General features: G+C 52.0%; 1 protein-coding gene across 1 annotated transcript in view; it reads left to right on the forward strand.

Moving 5' to 3' along the window:
• Positions 1-3,816: 3,816 nt before the first annotated feature.
• Positions 3,817-14,565, forward strand: part of SETD7 (SET domain containing 7, histone lysine methyltransferase) — a 32,899-nt gene continuing 22,150 nt past the window's right edge. The window contains exons 1-2 of the mRNA XM_049770105.1: positions 3,817-4,085; positions 10,413-10,542. Coding sequence (XP_049626062.1) covers positions 4,046-4,085; positions 10,413-10,542 — 170 coding nt within the window. The 5' untranslated portion in view covers positions 3,817-4,045. The remainder of the gene's footprint in view (positions 4,086-10,412; positions 10,543-14,565) is intronic.

The following is a 14,565-nucleotide window of genomic DNA, read 5'->3' on the forward strand; positions in this document are numbered from 1 at the left end:
CAGATAGCCAGGAGTGAACCACCCCCCCCCCCAAAAAAAAAAAAAGAAAGAAAAGAAATTGACGACAAAACTGCTTCCCGAGTGGAGGGAGGTATAGAAGTACAAGATGCCTGGGGTGGGGAGAGGCAGAGCGATAGCATAGCCGGTAGGAGGTTTGCCTTGTACGTGGCCAACTTGGCTGATTCCCGGCATCCCATATGGTCCCCAAGTGTGCCAGGTGAGATTTCTGAGAGCAGAGCCAAGAGTAACCCGAGTGCTGCCAGGTGTGGACCCAAAACAGAACTAACAAACAAAAGACTCCTCTGAAAATAAGCGTGTTGCAAAAATGCCACCTAACTGAGGCTGGAGTAAGATAAGACTGGTAAAATCCAAGTCCCCTGGCATTTCCACTGCCTGCTGCCAGGGAAGAGTACTTAGGATTGCAGGTGAATGCAAGAGCTGGCCAGATCACTGCATGTACAGAGAGAGACAAGGGCAGCTAAGACAAGCCTGTCTGAGATGCCAGAAAGTCCCCCACCCTGCCTGGCTGCTGGATGCCCTCAGATGCCATCCAGGTTGGGACACCCTGGGTAAGTTGGGTAAGAGCAGCATTTATTGTTGAACCCATGATCACAGAGCTATCAAGGACCCTGGCAGGAAAACACGGGAAAATCAGGTTGATATGATGAACAGCAAAAAGTGGGCCAGGCTGGGAGGGCAGCAGAATTATGTGCACAGATGTGAGAAGCAGAAAGATTCAAAACCTCTTCAGTCAGAGTGAGAGAGACCTGCGAACAAAGGCCAGCTCTGAGGGACTGAGAAAGAAATTCTGCTGGTAAGTCACAGGTCGGGATGCCCAGGATACCTTTGCTCTGAGCCAGACTCTGAGTTGGCTGAGCCAGGTCCTGAATTCATCTGGTGCCATTGAGAAAAGTTGATTTATCCAAAGAAGGAGAGAGAAAAATGTAAGAAAATGACTGGGGACAAATAGCTGAAGGTGATCAAGAGAGTGGCCACTGGAACTTGGGGCCCATAAACAGCAGGCAGGTGGAATGGAGGGACAGATGAGTAGAATAGATGGATGGAGGAATGGACAAATTATTGGATGGGATAGGTGGATGTATGAATGGAATGGATAAGTGAATGGATGAGTGAGTGTCTTGCTGGCTGGATGAATGGGTGAGTGGATGGATAGATGATGGGGAGATGGATGAGCAGGTGGATAAGCGAAACGATGAATGGCTGGAAGGATGGATGATGGAATGGATGATAGTGGGTGGTTGGATGGTGGGTAGGTGGATAGGTAGATTGGTGGTGGATGTAGAAGGATGAATAGAATGGATGATGGTGAGTGGATGGATGGTGGGTAGGTGGCTAGGTGGGCAGGTAGATGGATGAGTGGATGATAGATAGGTGGATGGATTAATGGAATAGACAGGTGGGTAGGTAGATTGATGGAATGGATGGATAGATAGATGGGTGGACAGGTATAGGGATGGATGGATGAATAATGGATAGGTGAACGGGTGAATGGGTAGATGGGTAGGCAGATGGATGGATGGAATGGATGATGATGAGTGGATAGATGGTGGGTATGTGAATAGGTAGATGGGTAAGCAGGCAGATGGATGAAAGGATGTATGGATAGGTAAATGGATAGATGAGTGGATGAGTAGATGGGCAGGCAAACAAATGGATGGGTAGGTGAGTGGGTGTATAGATAGAAGGATGAATGGATGGATATATGGACATATAGAATGAACAATAGATAGGTGGGCAGGAAGATGGATGAGAGGAATGGATGGATGGACTAAATAAATGGATGGGTGGGTAGGTGGGTGGATGGGTCAATAGATGGGGAGGGGTAAATGAGTGGGTGGGTAGACGAAAGGATAGATGATGGATGGACAAGCTGGAGGAGTTGCTTTTCAGCTGCCACCTTGATAGAGTGGGTTCCCCCCCACATCATCTGCCTTTTTTTTTTCTTTTTTGGGGTCACACCCTGTGACGCTCAGGGGTTACTCCTAGCTATGTGCTCAGAAGTCGCTCCTGGCTTAGGGTACCATATGGAACACGAGGGGATTGAACTGTGGTTCGTCCTGCAGATGCCTTACCGCTTTCGCAACTGCTTAGCCGCCCCCCACCCCCACCTGCCCTTTTTGGAAGAAGATTCTAGCAGCTTCCCTGCATACTGCCCCTTGGAGGCCAGAGGTGATACTCAGCAATTGGGCCATATGAAGGCATTGGGGGTGTCTCTGGTGAGAGCAACTGCAGCTCTAGAGGACAGTTGTACACTTCCTCTGGCTGGGCCTGTCGACCTGCCAGAAGGACCCTGGAGCTGGAATCTGCTGCCTTGTGAGATTCTCTATCTTGAGCTCTGGTCTTTGAGGGGAGCCCCGCTTTCAGGCTGCCTGTCCAGTAATAAATCAGCTCTCTTTATTTCCTGGAGCTTACCTGGTCGTTGGGTGCCCTGAAAACAAGCGGGGAAAGTGTGCAGAAGAGAGGTTGCATGTGTGTGTTTATCAAACAGTGATGAGGGGCTAAAAGGAAATGATGAGATCATGGAAGGGTTGGGGCACTGAAGGTTTCTGAGGAACAGACATAATTCTGGGCTCACCTTGGAGAACCCCTTGCCTAGGGTCAGTTTGCCGGTCATTGGGCAGCCTGGGATCTTCTGCATGCACTTCAGGGAGTCTGGGAAGAAGATGAGCACACTAGAGAGGGTCATCTGACGGGGGGTGGGGGCGCTCTGAGGCTCTGAGTGTGTCTCCTGAGCTGAGTGGTCTCTGTATAGTCTGGAATCTCTGGGTGGGCTGGGACACAGCCGCCCAGGTTCAGCCCCATGGCACGGCGAACAGTCAGGATCTCCTTCCCTGTCCTCTGAGACGGTGTGAAGGGGCTGGCAGGGCTGGCACCAGGCAATAACACAGGCCTCAGCAGCAAATTCTGCGTTTTAAGAAATGCCTTGCTCCGGATGCAAGAAACAGCATTTCAGCATGAAGCCGAAATGCAAATAGAGATTCTGGGCGCTGGAACAGTCGGTGATGGATTTTCAGAGTTTACAAGAGAATGGAGAGGTCATCACTCTCAACAACCCCCCCCCCGGCGCTCCTGCCTAGGGCCCCTAAAAGTGGCCGCCCACGGTGACCCTCGGTGACCCGCCAGCAAGCAGGAGCCAGAGACCAAGTGCGCTCACTCGAACGGCAGGAACCCGGCGCGGCTGGCACTTGGCGAGACAGGAGACAGCTGGGGACGCGCCACCCGGGGGCGGGGGCAGGTGGGGGCAGGCCGGGCAGCGGGCGGACCATTCCCTTCCCTCTTCGAGCACCCCGAAACAGGTTGGGTCGCCCCATGAGGTTGGGGGCTGGGGTGCCCCTCGGAACCCTCCTGGGGAAGGGAAAGCAGCGGGTGATGCGGGGACACCTGCTCCCGTGCGCGCAGCGTTCGCGCAGCCCCTGGTGGAAATCGGGGTTACGCGGGGGCTCTGGCGAGAGTGGTCTCCGGGGGCGCTTGCACGCCGCTTCCACTGGCTCCCCAAAATTTCCCCGGCCACCCTGGGGGGGGGGGTCGATCGGGAGCTCAGTGCCCATAGCCCGGAACATTCCTCGGCCCCAAGTGGCCGGCGCCCGGGACCGGGTGTTGCGCACCGAAGCCCCGGAGGCACCGGCCGGACCGTGGGGTCCCCGCGAGGCCCCCGCAACGCCCGTGCCTGGCTGGAGCCCCACTTCTGGGAAGGGACAGGGAAGTGCCAATCAGCGAGGGAGGGAGCGCACCGGCGCGGGGTGATGTCAGCGGATCAGCTGCTCGGCCCCAAAGCGGGGGGGACCGCGGCACAAAGTTGCCGGGGCCGCGGCAGCCTGGATCCGCGGGGGCGCGAGGGGACGGCGGCCGCCACCGCCGCAGGCAGGCCGCGGGATTGCCAGGACTGCGTGGGGAGGCAGCGCCAGCCACCGAGGGCTCCTCCTCTTCCTCCTCCTCCTCCTCCTCGTCCTCCTCCTCCAAAGTCGGAGCGAGCAGCCCCGGCAGCGCCCGCAGGGACCGGAGGCAGCGCGGCGCGAGCGGCGCCATGGACAGCGATGACGAGACGGTGGAGGAGGCGGTGGAAGGTACCGACCGACTCGGGGGGCCGCGGAAGCCGTGGCCGTGACGGGCTGTGCCCCTGAGCTCAGGGCCCCGCTCCGGGCTCGGGCAGAGGCCCGGGGCGCGCGCGGCGCAGGCCGGATCGGGGGGTTGCCGTGGTGCTCGGAGTTGTCAGAGCGAGCAGCCACGCGGTCCGGCCTCCCCTTTCCCTTCAGGGGGGACCCGCGGGGGAAAACAGCCGCCCCGAACCCCGCGATCGCTGGAGACACTCTCCCCTCGCGCGCGCAGACCGGGCGCCCCGACCCCGGCCTTCTGCGCACCTGCCCGCCCGCCGCGGCACCACGCGCTGACCCGCAGTGACCGCGGCGCGGCCGCCGGGCTCCCCGCGATCGGGGCGGGCCTGTGGCCTCGCAGCCCCAAGAAGGCTCCGCGATGGATACAGGCACCGCGGGGCCCTTTCTCACGCTCCGGAGCCGGGGCTCGAACGCGCGGAGCGTGGGGCGCTGGGCACGGGGCCTTCCCTTCGGCCGCGAGCTTGCCGCGCGCCGGACCCAAATCGTGGGGTGACACGGAACTTTCTGCAGCCCGATCGGCCGTAGCCGGTGATCTCACCCTGGTGTCGTGTTTCTCCGCCCCTCGGCGCTGGCGCCCTCCCCCGGCTGCTCCCCACTTTGTTTTGCCGACTTTCTCCACCTCTTGTTTTTGTGTGTTTGTTTTCGCCCCCTTCCCTTCCGACCCCTTCCCTTCCCTGACTTCCCTTCCCTTCCCTTCCCTCTCCTCCCCTCCCCTCCCCTCTCCTTCCCTTCCCTTCCCTTCCCCCTGGGTTCTAGAGAGAAAGGCGGCGGCGACGTTACACAATCCGGTTGTTCGAAGCGTGAGGTGTTGTTGGGTGTCTGTAGCCGAGGACTCTGGAAAACACTCTGCGCCCCCCACAGCGGCCGAGCTGTTCTGCCCGCCTGGACGATGCTATTCTCGATCCAGCGAGAGTGTGGAGAGTGTGGAGCTTGGGGGACGGATCTGGGCTCATTTCTATCTTCATGGATCTCTGCTAGACTGAGAAAGAGAGAGAGAAGGGGGGAAGCAGAGCTGTTTCTCTAAAGCAGATAGCGGGTCTATGGAGAGGGAAGAGAATGATTTTTCATGGTTGCACAAACCCAGGCCTCCTTCCACCGAGGCAGTTCACCTTTTCTGCACAACATCAGGCCCGGCTGAAAGGGTCAGAACATTTCTCTGCCCAGCTGTCAGTGACTGTTGGGCTCATGTTGATGTTTTCTGTTCACCATCGTGCGGTGAACTCCCAGGAAGGTTCGCTACCTGATAAATAGAACTAGGGCTGGGTGTTCTGGGCACCATGGGCACTGGGCTTTCTGCAGGGTACTCTGAAAGGGAACTAGGCTTTCTGCAGGGTGCTCTGTCTCTCAGAGCCCCCTATGACAGCGGCCACAGCGCTGGGGAATGCTCCTGGGAGCCCACTCTGCTGACGAGGCCTCGCAGGCTGCCCTACTCCCAATCTCACTAGTACTGCCAGGACGCAATGCCAGCCCTGTTCCTTGCTTCTCAACAAAAGACCCTGGAGGTGTCTGGTCCAAGACTCCTACTAGAATGGGCAGAGTTTGAAATATAGTAATGTTGAAGCAGATAATTTATATTATTACTATATTGCTAGTATTACTATTTTACTATTATTGATAATACTGTGGATGACAGTTGCAAGCTTTGTTCAATGTCATCCCCACCACCTGTACCCACTTCCCTCTGACCCACACCCCCTCGGGTGAGCTCAGTATCGTAGATCATGTCTCCAGCCCTGCTCCTTTTAGCCATCTGTTGCTCCCTCACGAGGTCTCTTTATATTCCACTGGAGCGATCACTGTTTCTCCGTCGCTTTCCTTCTGACTTCATTCAGCTTAGGATCTTCTGGTTCCACCCATGTGGCAGTACCGAAGCACAGAAAGTTCTTTATCCAAACAAGAACCTTTCTGTTTCATGGGGTGACTGTATACCTGATTGTCCAAACTCACTTAATATACCAGGCTAGAGATGGAGGAGGGAAGGCCTTGTGTGCAGCTTCAAGTGGCTTGAACCCTGGCAACCGTATATAATCCCAAGAGCCCTATCAAGGGCCACTCCTGAGCACAGAAGCAGGAGTTCATCATGACCCACAGTGCTCGCTGTGCTGGAACCACCCGCTGAAACCTGGAGCCGCAGGGGCAGCTTGGGACATGTGACTGGCAGCTCGGCAGCACTTAAGTCAGGAGTTAATGGAGCAGAATCCCTCTGAGTCTTTAGGGGCTGCTCAGGCTTTCATGTGCAAACCACTCAGGGTGGTGTCCACGTTAAGCTGCACCCCTGGGGGCCTCCAGCCCTTTCTGAGTTTCAGTACATCAGGGATGGTCTGAACGTCCATCTAACACATAGACGCTCTAGCAGAAAGCGAGGCTGACTTGCTGCTTAAGACCAGTGAAATTTTCAGTCTCCCCAAAGTGTTAGATCTCCACAAGATGCCCAGAGGAGGCCTGTTCAGATCCCTGTTCTCTTCAACATGTGGGACTAAAGCCAAGGGCCCTTCTGGGAGAAACTATTACCTGGACTTAAAAGAACGACAGTCACCTTGCAGGAGTGCCTCCAAAAGCAGTCATTCTCGGCACAGCCAGCATCCAGGGACAAGGATTTGGTGGCACCCTATTTTCTTTCCTTAGTGCCCTGTGCCCTTTGGCCCAGGATTTAAGCCCTTTTGCCTCATTTACTGTGAGTGTGCTCTCCACAAATATGACTAAGTAGATTGCTTTCACCTGCCACCTGTCTTACATGAATTTGTTTATCTGGCTTTAGTGCCCTCCAGGGTGAAGGAATTTCCCTTAAACCCCAATTACAGCTCATCAGCTTTCTGTCTTCTCCCTCCCCAGAGTCTCTGTGTTCCTGGCTTGGCTCCACATGTCCTTGATCCACTTTAGGTCCTAGTACATGCAGGCTCCATGCACTGTTTGCTATGGGCATTGTCCACTCAGCCCCGGGAGGAGGGTAAGCTGGTTTCTCCAATTTACAGAGGCCGAGAAAGGCGAGAACAGACCCAAAGACACAGTACGAATGAACCTTACTGCCACCTAAACACACATACATGTACACACAGAATGCTTCTTATTTACATGTCACATTTCAGTCAGATCTATGAAGTATTTGCAATACAGGAACACCCAAGTTGTTTGTTGTTTTTAGCTTTTAGTTTTTTAGCTACACCTGGCAATGCTCAGGACATGCTCTTTGTGAGCTTAGCAAACCATATGGAATGACGGGGGTCAAACTGGCATTGGCATGTGCAAAGCAAGCCCCCTACCCATTATAGTATCTCTCCAGCCCTGGAACATTGAGTTTGGTTGGTTGGTTTTGTTTTTTTTTGGACTACACCTGGCCGTGCTCAGGATTGACTCCTGGTTCTACATTCAGGGATCGCTCCTGGCATATGGAATATGACCATATGGGATGCTGGAGATTGAACCCAGGTTGGCCCACAGCCAAGGCAAACACCCTTTCTGATGTGCTATGTCTCTGACCCTGGAACACCGAATTTGAAAGCAACAGCTAAATACTAAGTCAGAAGAGAACCCCTCTTTATTGAGGACTGGGGTTATGCAGAGGTGGGCTGTGAGATCTGAGCAACTCTCAGAGGATGTAACAGGAGAGACTCTTACCCCCACCTTAGAAAGGCAGAGGGAGGGGCCGGAGATATAGCATGGAGGTAAGGCATTTGCTTTGCATGCAGAAGGACAGTGGTTTGAATCCCAGCATCCCATATGGTCCCCCGAGCCTGCCAGGAGTGATTTTTGAGTGTAGAGCCAGGAGTAACCCCTGAGCGCTGCTGAGTGTGACCCAAAAACCAAAAAAAAAAAAAGAAAGGCAGAGGAAGACATGGAACTGTGCTGCCAGCCACCAGCCACCATTCTGGATGTTGTTGAGGGAACTTCAGAAGCTCTCTTAGCAGGGCTGCAGGGTGATGCAGGTCATCTCAGCCCATATGGCTTTGGGGGGGGCACACCCGGGGACACTCAGGTGTTACTCATGGAATTGCTCTGGAGGGGATTAGGGGACCACATGCATAGCTGGGATTGAATATGGGTTTGCCATGTTCAACAGAGCACTTTACCTTGTACTGTCTCTTTAGCTCTTGAGTTTATTGTTTATTTTTCTTATGAAAACAACAGATAAGTAGATCTAGTTTCAATGAAACAGATATCACTGGTAGAAAGTTCTAGACCTAACTATCCCTGTGACTAAGAGGAAAAGGGGCCAGAGAGATAGCATGGAGGGTAAGGCATTTGCCTTTCATGCAGAAGGTCATCGGTTCAAATCCCGGCATCCCATATGGTCCCCCGAACCTGCCAGGAGCGATTTCTGAGCATAGAGCCAGGAGTAACCCCTGAGCGATGCCGGGTGTGACCCAAACAAACAAACAAACAAACAAACAAAAAAGAAGAATCCAGGGAAAGAGGTTTATGGCTTTTACTAAATAACCAAAAGACTCATCTCTTAGGGGGCTAGAGTGATAGGACAGTGAGGAGGTCACTTGACTTGCACACAGCCAACCTGGGTTCAATCTCCGTTATCCCCTGTAGTCCCCTCAGCATCACCAAGAGTAAACCTCTGAGCATCACTGGATGTGTCCCTCCCCCTTTCCCCAGAAAAAGATACACTTCTTCTAGTGCTGATCCTTAGAGAACAGCTTTTACAGTTTGAAAACCCAATGGGCTAGGGTCAGAGAGGGGACTGGATGGACCGACTGCTGGTCTGCATGCAGGAGGCCCAGGTTCCAGCCCTACCACATGGATCCCAGGCCATGGCTGAGAGCAACTGCTGAGCCCAGAGCCAGCTGGATCCACCAAACATTGCCGAGTGGGCACAAAAACATCACAAAATCCATCAGCTTCACTTGTTTATCCTCATTTCCATTAATATGGGTCTTTTTACTGTCTGAGGAAAAGGAAATACAACCCCCATACATACTCATTTCCTGCCCTTTTAGGGTAAAAAAACCAAAACTGTATTTGACTGTGCTCACTTAAGCCATCACTCTCTATGTTCATTCTCTCCAGGGTCAGTAGTGAGAGAGAAAACAGGTTTGTTCTGGTGTTCTGTGTTCATACAATCAATAATACAAGTCGAGAGTTTTTGTTCTTTAGGACAGTGCTTACTTGCCAACTCTTCTGTACGATAAAAGTCTTTGATCAGAAAAAAAAAGTCTTTGATCACTTTAGGAGAGTTCGTTTGGGGGGTTAAGGCCTTAATGGAGAGCTGGTCCATGATCCCTTTCCCATCTGATCCACCTGGGAGGCTCATTGGCAGGTGGACATTGTCTAATGTGTCAGGCCGTGTTTGATGCATTTATCTCAGTTGTGTTCTAAACCCACTGATGTTTTCCAAGAAAGCCAGTCCTGGATGTTCTTCAGGAAAGCAGTCATGGCTGCCTGCATTTCTCTGCAGGGTCATCTCATCAGGACATGGGGGAGTCGCTCAGAGGAGCCTCTGGGGTTTTGTGACACACATAGGCCACAGAGAAAGTGATCTATTGAGGATAATGATAAACCTAAGATACACCAGCCAGCCCCACAGTTTAGATAACAGTATGATTGTAGCCATTGGTAGCAGCTGGCATGGGGCCATGTGTCAGACCTCATTGGAGGGTGGTGCTCAGTTCTAAGGAACATCTTGAGCCTTTGTGAGTATAACAGGACCTCTAGCCGGGAGAGTCACCTCACACTGATTATGTGTGAGGGAACCTATGCTGAGGCAGAACTAATGACTCTTTTTATTTTGTTTTGTTTTGTTTTTTCTATTTGGGCCACAGCCAGCTGCACTTAGGAGTTACTCCTGGTTCTGCACCCAGGAATCACTCCTGGCAGGCTCTGGGATCCTATGGGATGCTGGGTCAAACCCAGGTTGGCCACATGCAAGTCAAATGCCCTACCCGCTGTGCTATTGCTCTGGGAACTAGAGACTTAGTGAAGGGAAGAGCAGCGTGTTTCCAGTGCCACCTAGTGACCCATCTGGCCATCTCTCTGGTGATGGGCAGGCTCCCCACCTTTCACTGTCCCCCAAAAGTGGGGACAGCTGTGTGGGGAACACTGGCTGGATGTGCCTGTGTGTGCTGCAGGGCTGACATACTAGGGCCCCCAGGTTAACGAAAGCCTTGGGTCCTCACAGACCCAGCCTCGCACTTAGATTCCCAGAGCACCCTTATGTGGCTCCAGTCCCAGCAGGGAAGCCCCTCTTGGCCAGAGGGTGTGAACCCAAGGGTCGAGTCTGTGGGACAGGGATAAATGGATCTCTCTCTCTCTCCCCCCCCCCCCCCCGCTCTACAGGGCAGCTCGATGATGATGGCCTCCCGCATGGCTTCTGCACCGTCACCTACTCCTCCACAGACAGGTTCGAGGGCAGCTTCATCCACGGCGAGAAGAATGGCCGGGGGAAGTTTTTCTTCTTCGATGGCAGGTAGCACGGCTAGGTGTGGAATGGAGCAAACGGTCCAATGGCCGAAACCCAGTGAATGATTCCAACAGATGGTTTCAGGCTCTGAGCTATGAGGTGGCACAGGGGGTTCAGGGTATTCACATTATGTGTGCCTTACACACATCTGACTGGGTTCCATCCCCAGCATCCCTGAGCTCTGCCAGAAGTGATCCCTGAGCAGCGCCAGGACTGAGCACAGAGCATCCCTAGTTGTAACCCCAAAACAAAAAACAAAAAGAGAAAGATTTCAGATCGAGGGCGAGAGGTACTAGGCAGCTTGATTCAGACAACCCTGATGTGACTCAGGAGGAGGCAGTAAAGAAACAGTTCCCTGAATACCAACCAGCATCAGTGCTGGCTGCGGCCTTTGAATCATTTGTTGAGAAGCAGGTCTTGGAGTCCCACCACTCTGGAAGCACAAGGAGGTTAAATCATGGGATAATGGCCACAGGGTGACTCGGAGAGTCAGAGCAGAAACTGACAGTCAAGCCAGTGTTTGTTCCAGTTCCTCTCCCCCAGGGTCGCCTGCCATTCTTAGATAGGAAGCAAGAAAAGAGGCCCAAGTGCTGTTTCTGGGGTGCTATGTGAGGAAATAGGCCAAGGTGACTGTTTCTGGGCTGCCATGTTGTTTGAGTGTAAGGCCTGAAACACCATATTTCCACCCAGAAGAAAGCAGGTCTGGAGCAGGGTCACTGCATGAAATAATCCAAACCAGGGGCCAGCGAGGTGGCGCTAGAGGTAAGGTGTCTGCCTTGCAAGCGCTAGCCAAGGAAGGACCACGGTTCGATCCCCTGGCGTCCCATATGGTCCCCTCAAACCAGGGGCAATGTCTGAGTGCTTAGCCAGGAGTAAACCCTGAGCATCATACGGGTGTGGCCCGAAAAAAAAAAAAAAGAAATAATCCAAACTAGACTGAGGGTGAAACATGTGTAGTCTGGCAATCTTCTGCCCCATAGTTAGAGATAGCTGCCTGCCAGAACTGTCATTTTTATTGAGTACAGAGACCACCCCCAGGCAGGAGAGTGAGGCCAAAAGGCCTATCCTGAGCCAATCCTGCTCAGGTATGCTTAAGTCATGTAAAACAAGATGGTAAGTAGGAACATCTCTATTTTGGGTAAAACCAAATTGTAAATATACATATACAAAGAAACCAGGGATGATCTTTGTTTGGGTTTTTCTTTTGGGTTTTGGGTCACACCAGCGATGCTCAGGTGTTATACCTGGCTCTGAGCTCAGAAATCACCCCTGACAGGCTCAGGGATCATATGGGATGCTGGGAATCGAACCACCATCTCCTGGATTAGCTGCATGCAAGGCAAATGCCCTATTACTGTGCTATCTCTCTGGCCCCTGATCTTTGATTTTGGGTAAAACAAGGTGCAATCTAACAGTTTGAGTTCCCTCATTAACTGTCTCTAAAGAAAAGTTCAGAAGTGTCCTTGGTCCATTGCCTCCTTGAAGAACCTTGAACAGTGTGGTAGGAGCTTGGCAGATGGAAGAAAGGAAGGTTTAGCTCAGGAATTCACTCAGAAGAGTTCTGAGCAGGCAAGTTGACATTTCTCTTCCTGGCAGAAAGGAGGGAGCAGTTTCTGACTCATTTTAGTGCAAAACTCAAAGCCTTGTAGACATGACACTATCAGGGAAGACAAGACCATTTCCTTTTGTGTTTTCAGTTTCTAAATTACAATCATACTGGGATTCAAAGCAGGTGTATTTGTGTAAGCAATTATGAGAGATTCTTCATTTCTTTGTCCATTAAGTTCCCTCATTTATTTTATTACTAGAAATTTAATTCAGAACAAACACTTCAATAGAACAGAGAAACATGGCCCAGGTGTATGTACAGAAAAGGGATTTCATTAAAGTCTATGTCAGTTCCTCTACATTGTCCCATTATTGGGTTCAGAGACTGGGTATCAGGGAATCAGTCACAACATGAGAGACCATTTTTGTAGACATCTAATATGCTTAGGAAGCTGCCAAGATGTTCCCGAGGACTTAAAGAAAAGATGAGCCCAGGCTATGGTGTCTCATGTGATTTCATTTCTATTAGAGCAGCAAGAAGGGTAGGAGAATCCCTGCTGCAAAAGCAGGAAAACACCTTCATTGGGAAATGCCATATCAGGTTGGAGCCCAGGGATCTCCAGCTTTAGCGATGCCAGCTGAGCTTTGGCTTGTTTGCATCTCCATGAATACATTTGACTCCCCTTGCTTCAAACAGCCTTTACCCGCCAGTCCCTCATCCGTGGGCCACTGGCAAATTATTCTAGGGGAGAATCTTTCTGGCTTGTTTCTCAGAGATCCACCAAAAGCAGCCATGGAATCTCCCAGACTCTGTTTAGGTCTCCTCACTTCCCCGGTGTGCGATCGGTCCTCAGAGGGAAGCTCAGGGCATATTCACAGGCGAGCATACGTGATGATAAGAGTGCCCAATCCTTCAGGAGAGAGAAAGATGGGCCACTTGCCACCAAACCACCCCAGCTCGCGATCTCTGGGAAACCCATTGAATCCCTCAGACATGGGGCTCCAGCTGCAGCTCAGAGATGTCCACATTGTGCACATGGACCCCCATGCAGGCTGCTCACTCCAGCACTTCTCTCCCAGAGCACGAGCTATCACACTGTTTCTCCTGGTTCCCATCCCACTTGTTCTCAAAGAAACATCCCTGGAAGGAGGCATATTTTCTGACTGGGGCGATTGCATGGTGGAAACAGTCATTCTCAGCTTCTGGAAGGGTTTTCAGGTTAGTCAGGAAGGTAGAAGGGCCTGTGGGCTACCCTGGAGGGAGCAACGGCACAAAGATCAGAAGTCAGGGTGTTCTTTGCAGTGAGTTTGGGTCACTGCCAGGCCTATAATGGCTCCCCCAGATGCATTCAGACTCTCCATCAATTTCAGCAGGAAAAACTTAGGGAGCTTTGGGACCTGATGACGACTTTCTTTTTTTTTCTTTTCTTTTCTTTTTTCTTTTCTTTTCCTTTCCTTTTCTTTCCTTTTCTTTTCTTTTCTTTTCTTTTCTTTTCTTTTCTTTTCTTTTCTTTTCTTTTCTTTTCTTTTCTTTTTTCTTTTCCCTTTTCCCTTATGTATGTGACCGTGACCCCTCCACCAACAAACCAATCCCTCCCAACCTTGCAACCTCTAGAGTTTTTGAAGTCTACGAGGGCACCTTGCTTGGTGTCCTGGTTGGTTTTGTTTGGGTGGTTTTGGTTTGTCAGTTACTCAGATCCCACGGAGGAGTGAAGGCGCTGATCCTTCTGGTTCCCTTTCTGATTGATGGGCCTGAGCATGAATCACCTTATCCTGAGGACATAACAACTTTTTTTTGTGTGTGTGTGTGTGGTTTTTGGGTCATACCCGGCAGTGCTCAGGGGTTACTCCTGGCTTCATGCTCAGAAATTGCTCCTGGCAGGCACGGGGGACCATATGGGACGCCGGGATTTGAACCAATGACCTTCTGCATGAAAGGCAAACGCCTTACCTCCTTGCTATCTCTCCGGCCCCAGGACATAACAATTTTATTCCCAAGGCCCAGTTCTTAGTGACAGTCAATGCCGCTCTTCTTTCCCCAGTCACCTGTTCTGAACATCTAGGTTGGTGTGTGCTTTAGTGCTGTGAAGGATACACAAGAGATGGGATAGCCTTTCTAACCATGTCTTCCTAGCCTGTGATACTTCCCGTAAGGCCTCCTTTGAGGCTTCCCTGTGGGTCCTTAGGGCTAGAAAGTTACTTCTCTATAGCAACTTCTCCAATAGAAACGTTTCAGTGGCTATAAAGTAGTGCCATTTTCTCATTTTTGTGTGTGTGTGTGTGTGTGTGTGTGTTTGTTGGTTGGTTGGTTGGTTTTTGGATCACACCGGCAGCGCTCAGGGGTTCCTCCTGACTCTATGCTCAGAAATTGCTCCTGGCAGGCTTGGGGGACCATATAGGATGCCGGGATTCGAACCACCATCCTTCTGCATGCAAGGCAAACGCCCTACCTCCATGCTATCTCTCCAGCTCCCGTTTTCT

The sequence above is a fragment of the Suncus etruscus genome, chromosome 3, assembly GCF_024139225.1.
Source record: "Suncus etruscus isolate mSunEtr1 chromosome 3, mSunEtr1.pri.cur, whole genome shotgun sequence".
Classification (NCBI taxonomy): Eukaryota; Metazoa; Chordata; class Mammalia; order Eulipotyphla; family Soricidae; genus Suncus; species Suncus etruscus.